This window comes from Narcine bancroftii, chromosome 7, assembly GCF_036971445.1.
Source record: "Narcine bancroftii isolate sNarBan1 chromosome 7, sNarBan1.hap1, whole genome shotgun sequence".
NCBI classification, from domain to species: domain Eukaryota; kingdom Metazoa; phylum Chordata; class Chondrichthyes; order Torpediniformes; family Narcinidae; genus Narcine; species Narcine bancroftii.
The window spans coordinates 71,857,231-71,869,408 of NC_091475.1; the positions used below are offsets into that span (position 1 = coordinate 71,857,231).

At 41.4% G+C, this 12,178-nt stretch overlaps 1 protein-coding gene and 1 long non-coding RNA gene across 4 annotated transcripts in view; one reads left to right on the forward strand and one right to left on the reverse strand.

The window, feature by feature from the left end:
- ndfip2 (Nedd4 family interacting protein 2) overlaps positions 1–12,178 on the forward strand; it is an 80,278-nt gene that overhangs the window by 46,074 nt on the left and 22,026 nt on the right. For all 3 annotated transcript variants that reach the window (XM_069890327.1, XM_069890326.1, XM_069890328.1), the window contains 2 exons: positions 5,086–5,173; positions 11,133–11,257. In XM_069890327.1, the coding sequence (XP_069746428.1) occupies positions 5,086–5,173; positions 11,133–11,257 (213 nt within the window). The remainder of the gene's footprint in view (positions 1–5,085; positions 5,174–11,132; positions 11,258–12,178) is intronic.
- Positions 1–12,178, reverse strand: part of LOC138739007 (uncharacterized) — a 44,465-nt gene that overhangs the window by 8,390 nt on the left and 23,897 nt on the right. The window lies entirely within an intron of this gene.

Below are 12,178 nucleotides of genomic sequence, written 5' to 3' on the forward strand. Positions count from 1 at the left end.
TAAGGTTATTTGTATATGTTTTGGTTTGACCATATAGAAATTACAGCACTCTTTATACATCATCTCCTCATTTCAGGGCACCATAAAATTTGGGACATAGCAATGATATGCATATTAATGTAGTCATGTTTAGTACTTTGTTGACTACTGAGCTCACCAGTACATTGTTCCTTCATGATGTTGTTCCAAACAGTTGATTTGGTAATCCTAAGGTTTGGGTGATGTCTTTTACTGCTTTATTCTTGTTTTTCAGCCTCAAAATGGCTTCTTTGACTTTCCTTTCACAACTCTGGTCCTCGTGTTGAAAAATGGCAACTATTGACTCCAAGGGTGATTAAAGACTTAGAAACAAGCCTTGCTCTCTTATATCCCTGTGCCAATGAAGCAATTAAGCATACCTGAGTACTGACAAACACCTGTGAAGCCAAATGTCCCAAACATTATGGTGTCGTTCCATATGCTTTGTATAAAAAAAGGCTGTAATTTCTACATGGTCAAACCAAAGTACAGAATGTTCGTGCTCCAAAATTCTTGCCACAGCTTCTTTGGGGGAACTAAACAGGAACTTTAGGGGAAAAAGTGACAAAAACAATGGAAAAAGTAAATCAAGCAGAATGGTATATTAAATACTCAGCTTTCCCAGTGCAAAATAAAATGACTTGGCAATAGTGCAGACAGTCATTTTGTGGTGTCTGAGCAGACCCATATTAGTGTAACAAGGGGATGGCTGCCTAAAAAGAAACATGTCTTGAATGTAGAGGATCTGGTTTCCAGGCCTCTGTGCCTTCTTCCCAAAGGTGGTTGTGAGAAGAGGTTATACTCAGGGTGATGAGTGTCTTTTGTGATATTGGCCCTTCCTTTTTGAGCCAGTATCTTGCATTGATGTATTCAATGGATAGAAAGTCAGAGACTTTGATTGGCTTGGCTATATTTGTTGCCTTCTGTGTTCCTGGGCAGTCAAATCTCCAAATCAGGTTGTGATGCTCTGAGTCAGTAAATTTTCCATAGTGCACCTGTGGAAGTTTGATAAAAGTATTTGATGACATGCCAAATTTTCTCAGACTCCATAGAAAGTAGAGGCATTGGTGTGCCTTAACAGTGGCCTTGATATCCTTGCTTGTTGAGAAGTCTTCTGAAATATGGACTCCAGGGAATTTTTACGTTCTAACCCTCTCCACTTCCTTACTGTCAATGCCAATGGGTGCGTCGTCCCTCATCCTCCTCTTTCTAAGCTCAACAATAAGCACTTGGTTGTGGTGACATTGAGAGCAAGATTGTTGTTCTGGCAGCACCTAACCAGATTCTCAATCTCCATTCCTGTGTTCATTTAAACAATTACATTTTAGATTAATCACGTTTCAATGGTCTCAATAACTTTCTCATTCATGGCAATCAGACCCACTACAATAAATTTTGTTGGATCAGACTTTTACTGAAAATAATTATGTGGATCCTGTCGGAACAGTGAAGGCCAAAATTTACAACAAACTTCGCTTTGCAATAAGCTCTGTTGCCACCTTCTGGAACAACAGGGAAGTTATTGCTTAAACCTGAAATTCTCAGAAATTCTAATGCACTCTAACTGTATGAGGGGGATATACTCCATGGTACAATGCCAGTGTGCCATTCAAGATTAAAAGTCTGCGACCACGACATGGTGCTTGCTTCAGAGGCCAGGTTTGAGAAGATAGGGCAATGAAACAATGAATGGACTCCTGCATTTGGTTGCTTAGGTGATGGGGTTGGAAAAGCAGCAATTGGTATTTGGGGAATGACAGGGGATGTGGGTAGTAAGAGCAGGAGACTGAGGATAGGATGAGTAAATAAAGCATTGAAGGTGATGGGTGGGTGGTGGAGGTGTGGAACTGGAGTTCATTGGAGATTTCTAGGTGGTGAGAGTGTGGGGAGGGGAGGCCAGCAATGATGGAAAACAATATACTTACCTAGAAAACATCCATCCTGACGTTGCTCAGATAAGACCAATGAGCAGGTGGGACATTGAAAGGGGAATGATTTTATCCCACTCCCCTCTGGGGAAAAAGTGCAGATAACCAATGCCGGACAGTGCCTGGTTGAACATCTAGTGTGATATGCAACAACTTGTTCAGATTGTCACTGCTTTTTACCTCTGGAGATTAAAAAAAAAGACAGTTTGTGATTGTGGAGCACATTTTTATGCAACATACTATTGACTTTCTTGGTGTAATGGAGGGTTAAAACCATGTGTTCAGATGCTTCCTTGCTTATGTGAAACTGACAACACTGGGGCCACACTCAGGTCACCTTACTTTCAGAATTAGCAGATGTAATTAAACTCAGCCATGGGGATTTATCTGAAGATACACTTTGAAATGGAATTCCCCTGTGAGGCCCAGGGAAAGCAGTTGTCAAATACGACACTCTGAAATTGACGTATTGGTCACAACCTGTCTTGCTCAAGAAGTTTTAATGAGTCCTTGTATCTACGAGATAAACCAGGAAATCATAGCATCCTGGTTCCATAATAATCAATCTTCTAAATTGTAGAATAGTATGCTCAGCTTTGATTTTGACTGACAAATGTTAGAGGGAGTGGGTGCATGATTAATTGTTTTTGGGGTATAAAAGTCTGTGGTCCTGCTGCTGAAGTTTAGACTCTCCGAGGGATGGGAACATCTCTTGTCAAGAAGGAAGAACGGCTAGAGTCCGAGCAACGTCCCGGTCGGGGGAGGTGAAGGAGCTGCTACCGGCGCCCCGGCAGCCTACTACAAGTGTGCCGTCATTGCCTCGCTTCGGCAGTTGGGACCAGTCCAGGCGTTGTTAAGTATGATTAGGCAGGCTTGCATATTGTAGTTTGAAACCTGCTTTATATTTGTAATAAACATTTGTGTAGACTGAACTGCTCTCAGTGTGTGTCTCTATTTTCTTTCGGTAGCTCAAACACTGTGACCAATCTAAAACGAACAAAGTGAGAGGTACAAGTTTAACCAAGACACTTGGCAAGGATGTTTTTGGGCTGGTTCATTGAGAAAATCATCAAAGTTGTGAAAGAGTCCAAGATGGTTTTAGTTAATATCAGGTTTTCTTTTTATTTGCTGATTCCTAAATGTTCTGTGGGGGGGAAAAAATGATTAAAGCTAATACTATGAACAAGTGAAAACTAATCCTTGGTCATTATTTTATAGTAAAGTTCACCCATGTGGTTGGCAGTTAAGTTGAGTTAACCATTATACCTCTAACACAATGTACTTCTGTGCTAAAGATCAATGTTCAGTAGAAGATAAAGGAGGCCCTTTTGCTTAGTCTTCTGTTGCTTTATTTTCAGTGGACTGAAGATAATGTTTCCTTTTCAGTTGATTTCTCTTTTTGCTTTTTGTCATAGTCTGCATACTCAGCAATTTGTCTCGACAAGCTTTCAGAGATTATTTTTGTTCAAATTCAGTTTTCCAATTTATTGGCAAACTACTGATTGACCCAAAGTCAGAATTTGAGCAAACTGTTCGACAGGAGAATTAGACTTCAGGCTGGCTGTGAGAGAAATAACAACAGAAAATGCAACTGGCTTAGAAAACACAATAAATTGGGCAGCTTCTGTGGAAAGCAAAATGCTAAAAGGTTTAAGGACCATTCATTAGACTGAGAAAGGCAGTTGAGAAGGTGAAAAATGCAGCTGATGGAATAAAGGGAAATTGTGAGATGGGTGAAATGCAGCTATTCAAGGGTTATTCTGCTCATTTGTTCATGTTGTGTCTTAATAATGTTTTAGGTAATGTATAGTCTGGGCTATGGGAGTATATAGTTTCTGCCAGGGGTGTAGTGGTGCCGAAACTCACTGGAGCGCCACTCCAGCACCTCACGAGCCCACTCAAGGCGGCAGCGTATAAGACAAAACCTCTGCCCCCTGCTGAGCACTATTCTCTATTCTGGACTTACCTGTTTTCTTCCACGACCGGTCATCCTACTTTATAGTCGTACAGTTTGCTGTCAATCATACACTGCCAAATACAACATGGTGGCCGGCAAGGCCAGGTCTCACGAGACTTGTGACACCATTTTGGTGAGCTCCGGCATCTAAAGCATTTGCACTGCACCCCTGGTGTCTGCATTGTGGGTATGAACAAAATCCTTTCTATATTTGACAAATTGAATAAGTTTTAAAACTTTTTTTTTTCATCTTTGTTTGCAATTCCATTCTTTGGAAAGCACTAAAACACTTGTAGCTTAGATCTGAGAGCTTGGCTTATGTGCCTGTCAACTGTTTCTTTCCCCAGTTTTTAAAATTTAAATTTAGACACACAGCACCGTAATAGACCATTTCGGCCCATGTGTCCATGCAGTCCAATGAACCAGGTACGTTTCGAACAGTGGGAGGAAACTGGATGCCCCGGTGAAAGCCTATGCAGACACAGGGAAAATGTAAAAACTCCTTACAGAGAGCGTGGGATTTGAACTCCAGTCCCGATTGCTGGCATTGTCAAGGCAACGTGCTAACCGCTGCACCAACTGTGCCCCAGTTTTAGCTGAGGCTGTTTCGTACCATCGTAGCATGGAAAGCTCAATAAATATATAGAATTTATTGTCAAGAACAATCATGAAATTTGGTGTTTTGTGGCAGTATCATAGTGGAAACATTCATATTATAACCATCTTACAGCATTACTGTAAGTAATAGTGTATGAAAAGTGTCTTTAATTCATTGATTATTCAGGAATCTGATGGCAGCGGGAAATCCTTCCAATAGTTTCTATGTATTCAAGGGGGAAGTAAATTTTATTTTTTAAAATGGGTCCATTGCTCACAAAATGTGGTCCTTTCTATTTTAGGGCAAACTAAATGGAAGTTTTCCTCTGCTGTTGTTTCACAACCCATTAGAATCAAGAAATCCTTTCATTGACGATGTTCCTGAAATTTTTTTCCCCAAGAAATGTACAGAAGATTTAAGCCTGTTCGCAGATAACTGTTTTCTGTGTGGTATTTTGCTGGATTTTCTCAAAGTCCTGTGTCATAACTGGGTGGAGTAAATGATGGGAGCACGTGACTGTGTTTAATTATAATGCTAAAATTGCATGCTTGCTCATATAGCATTGTGTCACCTTGTAAACATAGGAAGAAGATTTTCCACCAAGAGATGACTTCAATGATGCTGACCAGTTGCGAGTTGGCAACGATGGCATATTCATGTTGGCATTTTTCAGTAAGTACCATCTGTTTTGTTTATTTGAACTCTGCTTTATTTTAATTTTTCAGGTGAATTGCCACCTTTCTTGAATGCTTTGTAATTATTATGAAGCTATTTCAGAAATCGATCATGGGATTCTGCAGTGCAGCTAATGAAAATTGTTTTAGTGTGTTGAAGTGCCGCATCCTGTACATCACTGAAATATCAAAATGTTAAGTAGTTAATCATTTGCTGCTTCCTCGACTATTTTGCTTGCCTTATGCAGGGTACAACCATGACAGACATGCAATGTAGGATTTCCAGTTTTTCCATCACCACCTTTCTCTGGCTGATAAAACTGGTCTTTGCCCTAAATAACTTCTCCTTTGACTCATTCCACTTTTTCCAAGGACAGTCATGGGTACCCGCATGGGCCCTAGCTATGCTTTCCTTTTTGTTGGCTCTGTGGAGTAATCCATGCTGCAAGCGTATGCAGGCAAGGACCTTCAACTCTTCCTGTGCTTCATTAATGACTACTTTGGTGCTGCCTCATTCACCCATGATGAGCTCGTCGACTTCAACCACTTTACTGCCAACTTCCAGCACAACAAATTCACTCGGTCCATTTCTAGCAATACCCTCTATCTCCGTCTACACCTCAAGCGACTAACACTTGACAGATATTTTCTACAAGCCCTCCAACTTCCACACCTACCTCAACTACACCTCTTCATGCCCTGTCCCATGTAAGGATTCCATTGGGTTCTTGCAATTTCTCCGTCTCTGACACATCTGTTCCGAAGTCTTCCATGCCAGATCAACCAATGTGTGCTCCTTCATAAAAAAAGTGACTTCCTCTTGACTGCCATCAACTCTTCCCTCATCGCATATCCTCTAGTACCTGCACATTTGCCCTGGCAACCTCCACCCCCACGTGCAACAAAGACAGGATTCCCCTTGTCATTGTCTACCACCCCACTAAGCCTTTGCATCCAACATATCTTCTGTCATTTCAGCCACCTACTTTGTGATCCCACCACCAGATGCATCTACCCATCTCTGCCTTTTGCAGGGATGGCTCCCTCCGTGACTCCCTCATCAATTCCTCTCTTCCCACCAATCACACCCTTGGCACCTACCCTTGTGACTGCAGGAAGTGCTCCACTTCTGCCCACACCTCCTCCCTCGTCACCTGTTGGGGCCCCAAACAGTCCTTCCAAGTGAAGCACTTGTGAATTTGTAAGGGTCATCCACTGAATCCAGTGCTCTCGTTGTGGTCTCCTGTACTCCGGAGATACTGGACACAGACTGAGAGATTGCTTTATTCAGCACCTTGCCTCCTTCCACTGCAATAGCGTGGATCTCCCAGTAGTAACCTATTTCAATTCCTCTCCCCATTCCCATTACAACATGTTTGCCCATGGTCTCACGCGCTCCCAGACTGTCACCACCCACAGATTGGAGGAACAATACCTGGTGTTCTGTCTGGGCACCCTCCAATAGATAGCATTAACGTTGACCTTTGTTCTCTCTTAGTCTCTCTCTCTCTCTATTCCCCCTTTCCTCCAGCTCTGCTTTCACCCCCTAACCTGACCAATTCTCACCTTTCCTCTCATCCTATCTATCCAATTATCTATCACCTTTTGGCTGGTGCTTCCCCTCCTTGTCCTTTCTTCCTTCTTCCCAGCCTTTTCATTCAGGCACCTGCCTGCTTTTTGCTTGTACCTTGAAGAAGGGCTCAGTCCAGTAACTTCGGTTACATATCTTAACCTCCTTTGGACGCTGCGAGACCAGCTGAGTTCTTTCAGCATTCTTGTGCTTTTACTACAATCACAACATCTGCAAACTTTCATGTTTCACTCCAAGCTAATTTTGATAAATGCTACATTCTGTTCAGGGACTCGTATTAAATCTAGAACTTTTTCAGAATAGATGCTGTAGTAATTTTGTGTTTTTTGTCATTGCTGTTGGCTCAGGATATAAAATTTTGGTACACTCGTCTGCCACCCTGTGGAGGTCTGAAGAATTGTAGTATTGGTTATTTTACGTCTTGCATTGAGATGTGAAATAATTAACAAAGTTCAGTTTTCTTCATTGAGATTACCTTAGCTAAGCTCAGAGTGGAACTAGGTGCCATGATTAAGACGGGTGACCTCTCTTGTACATCAATTTTCTGTGCTGTTCCTTTTCAAAAAAAATCTATCATTGCCAATTTCTGAATTTTAGGCCATGTAGTTGAAATTGAATTGAAGCCCAGTGTTGATTGCACATCCCTAATGTCTCTTGAGAAGAAACTGGGAGTTCACACATTCTATTTGACATCTGGTGTAGGGTTATCTAGTTGTCAGTATTTATGCAGGGTTAAATATTGGAGTGAGGTTTAGTCTCATAGAATTGTCTTTCACTGACTGAGCCTGAACAATGTACTTACTGGTGAACCAGGCTTCCACATCTGAATTTTCACATTGGTTTACAATGTGCAATACAAGTACCCAGCAGGTCAAACAGCATTTCTGGACACCAAAACAAAGTAAACATGTCATAAAACCATAGAACACTACAGCACAGAAACAAACCTCTTCGGCCCTTCTAGTCTATGCCAAACATTTTTTTTTGTGCCTTGTCCCACTGACCTGCATCCAGTCCACAGCCCTCCATACCTCTCCCATCCATGTACCTGTACCAAATTCCTCTTAAATATTCATATTGAGCCTACATTCACCACCTCAGCTGGCAGCTCATTCCACACCCCCACCACTCTCTGTGTGAAGAAGTTTCCCCTCATGTTCTCCCAAAACTTTTCTCCTTTCACTCTTAACCCATTTCCTCTGGTTTATATCTCACCTACCCTCAGTGAAAAAAGCCTATCTACATTTACCCTATCTCTCCCCCTCATAATTTAAATTTAAATGTCTATCAAATCTCCCCCCTATTCTTCTATGGTCCAGGGAATGAATCCTAACTTGTTTAACCTTTCCCTGTAACTCAGTCCTGAATTCCGGGCGACATCCTAGTTAATCTTCTCTGTACTGTTTCATTCTTATTGATATCCTTCCTGTAGTGAGGTGACCAAACTGCACACAATACTCCAAATTTGGCCTCACCAATGTCTTGTACAACTTTACCATAACATCCCAACTCCTGTTTATGAAGGCCATTGTGCCAAAAGCTCTCTTTACAACCATACCCACCTGTGACTCCACTTTCAGGGAATTGTATCTGTATTCCCAGATCTCTCTGTTTTACCGCACTCCTCAGTGCCCTACCGTCCCCTACCATTTACCGTGTATGTCCTTTCTTGGTGTGTCCTTCCACAATGCAACACTTCTCACTTGTTTGCATGAAATTCCATCTGCTATTTTTCAGCCTATTTTTACAGCTGGTCCAGGTCCCTCTGGAAGCTTTGAAAACCTTCTTCACATCCACAATGCCTCCAATCTTGGTGTCATCTGCAAACTTGCTGATCTGATTTACCACATTATCATCCAGATCATTGACATAGATGACAAACAACAATGGTCCCGCCACCAATCTCTGAGTCACACCGCTAGTCACAGGCCTCTAGTTTGAGAAGCATCATCCACCACTACTCTGGCTTCTCCCCATTCTGTCATTGTTTATCCCATCCACTACTCCACCATGAATAACTAGCATCTGAACCTTCCTGACTAAACTCCCCTGTGGGACCTTGTCAAAGGGCTTACTGAAGTCCATGTGGACAACATTCACAGCATTTCCTTCGTCAACTTTCCTGGTAATCTACTCCAAAAATCTATCAGATTGATTAAACACAAACTACCACTCCTTAATCAATTTCTGGCTATCCAAAGAATTGTATATCCAATCTTTTGAACACCATCCAATAATTTACCTACTACTGATGTCAGGCTCACTAGTCTATCATTTCCAGGGTTACTTCTGGAGCCTTTTTTAAAGAACCAAAACAGCCCCACAGAGTCCTGTCTAAACCATTGGCAACCTGAGCTCCAGGTCCGATACGATTAGGAACCCTTCAGCACCCTCTCGCACCCCGGTTCTGATATCTGGTACCCCTTCTTCCAGTTTTGAGTCAGTCTCCAGCAGTCCACAACCTGGCATGAGTCCCTTGACCGCAGTGTCCAGCAGCTCACAGCCTTCATGCTTCCTCGCCTCAAGTTATCAACAGCTCGCCATCTGTGTGGGTCCTTCTGCCTCAGGGCACCTGACTGGTCCACTGCTGTAGTTACCATCCCATGGGTCGTCTCCTCTGCTTCTCCTTCATTGACGGGGGGTGGGGGAGAGGGTTGCCTCCACATTTTTTTTGGTGCCCTTTGCCAGTCCAACACTTCCCTGGAGTCTGCAACCCCTCATGGCTACTGCCGATCAGAGGTGCCACCATCTTGGGCACAGACCCCTTGACTGCGGGATTTTAAATAAAACTACTAATGGTTCCTTTAACAGGCCATTCAACACCTGCAGGGAGCTGACGGCAGTCGGATCCTGTGGGAGCCCTGTGTCTCTCCAGGTCTGCACCAGCAGCAGCACTGCCATTACAGTAGTGCCGCCATTTTGTAGAATCTCACCCTAAATGTTCATCGACCTTGATTTCACAGATACTATCTGACCAGCCAAGTATTTGCAGCATTTTGTTTCTATTTTATTAAATCTTCTTCATTCAGCCTTGAGATATACCTCAGTTTGTGACTTGTTGACGTATGTTGGTTGTCTTTGTTAGATCCGAGACTCAGGATTATAAGAATAACCTTTCATCACTTGCCAAACATAATCCTTCTGTAAAATATTATGACCTGTTTCCATTGCATAAGGAATCTCTGGTCTTTTCTTCTACATGTGTGATGTGCAGTTCAATTTTGAATGAATTTTGTTTTGTCATCATGTCATTAGTTTCTCTATCTCTCTCTTGTACATCGTATTTGAAATCTGCCTGCAGTCCGCTCCTGGCTGATCATCATGGAGTCATGTTATCTTTGGCTCTGGGATTGTGGTGGATTCGATCAAGCACTCTGCCTTCACTATCATCTTTCATGCTTATTGTTCTTTCAACTTCTGTTCTCGTGAAACAGTTTTATGTAATCTGTATCTTTCCACCTCTTGTTCTTCAGTTCTTAATTTCTGTCTGATTCCCTCCTCTGCGCTCATTATTAAGATTAATGGTGTGTACCTTGATCGCTCAATCCCATCATGAATATGAAGCAGCAAAGGAGAAATGATAAAATAATGGATAAGTATTCGAAAGAGAAAGCTTTAAAGTTAACAGTGAGGGAATTTCCAAGCACTACATTTGTTGAAAGAAAACAGCAGGGGCCGGACAGATGGAAAAGCTTATTGATTCGTGGATATTCAATCAAGCTTCAAGGAGAGGAATGAAGAGCACTGGAAATGTCATGTTCTCTGCTCACTGAAATAAATCAACCAAGAATCTATTGTTTAGATTGTATTAGCGGGGCACACACTGTGATTTGCAAGGAAGATGAGATCTGCTCGAAGAAGATCGTCTCAATAAAGGATCCTTATCCGTAATGTTGACTGATCATTTCTCCATGTGGATGCTGTTTGACTTGCTGAGTTTTTCAGCAGCTTGACTGTTTAACTAATTAAAATCTAGTAAATTATTAATAACTTGCAACTTTAAAGGTGTAATGGTCTTAAACCTGAATTTTGCTCATTATCACCCATAAGGCATTTCAAAAGCTATAATTAAACATGGCCCAGAAATGCCTTCAGTGGTATTTGTTTGCACGATGAAGGGATTTTGCTGAATTGGATGACATTTGTAGGCATTGACATCAAAGTAAAACATTGATGTCAATGTGAGCACTGCATATACAGGAACTTAGAATTGGGTTATTCATTTTTGCGGAGTAGAATTGTCTCTTTCTTCTATCGATACCCTCAGGTAAAACAAATGCTTAATGTGCAAATTTCTAATGGTTTGGTTTCCAATTCTGGCCGAGCATTTTAAAGTAAAATTGCATAAATCATCTTGTTTCTGCAGTGGCATTCCTGTTTAACTGGATTGGCTTTTGTCTCTCATTCTGCCTCACCAACACCATAGCAGGCCGTTATGGTGCAATTTGTGGATTTGGATTGTCACTGATAAAATGGATCCTGATTGTAAGGGTAAGGAGCATTTTGTTTCATGAATTTACTTTGTGGGATTAGCATTGCTAAAAATAGTTGTTTCTACCTTTGGTGGTCAAACACAATCATGAACTGAATTTTTCTGTCCAACCAGTTATTTTCCACCTCTTTTACCCCTCTTCAAAGGTTTTCTGAAAACCCAATTTTTATATTATCACTTTTTGTTGCCAGATGACTTTAATGTTAATGGAGCAGCTCCTCTATTTGTAGTCATACATTGCCCAGATGCTTTTCATCAGGAATGCTGCCACCCATATTTTGGTTAAGCTTATTTTTATGGCCGAGCTCAAGACTGCAATCAATAATTGCATGAAGTTCGTGTGAAATGTCATGGTTCTGTATCTTGGTTTAAGTGAAATGGAAGATATTGTGGAAAGCTGGAAAAGCAGTTCAGTGAAAACGGGCTGATCTCTGGAGCACCGTAACCAGTTTCAGAGGATCATGGTTGAAGTTGTTTGCAATATAAATAGCTGTAGATTTAAGACAGTGTATGTATGTCACCACCACTTCAGAGCTGGGGCTGGTGGCAGCCGCTGAAGAATTCCACCAATAGATGGCAGTGATGTGGAAGGTATAGGAACAATTGGTCTGCAAAAAAAATCCATTTTATTTGTAAATGGTGAGCTGGTATCCTTTTAACCGACAACTTGGGAAAAGGCTATAATAACCAAATCCCTCCCCAAATATTAATATTGGCAATAGTAGTGTCAGTTTATTGTAAGATGGTTGATTAACCCTTCAGGAAAAAAGTTTGAGATTTTGATTCCAGAGCACACATGATAATGATTATAATTTGATATAACAAACTTAAATACACAACAATTGCAAACTTGATTAAATAATTGCTGCAATAAATGATATTAAAAGTAAAAGTTCATTGGAAGTATCATTCAATAGAAT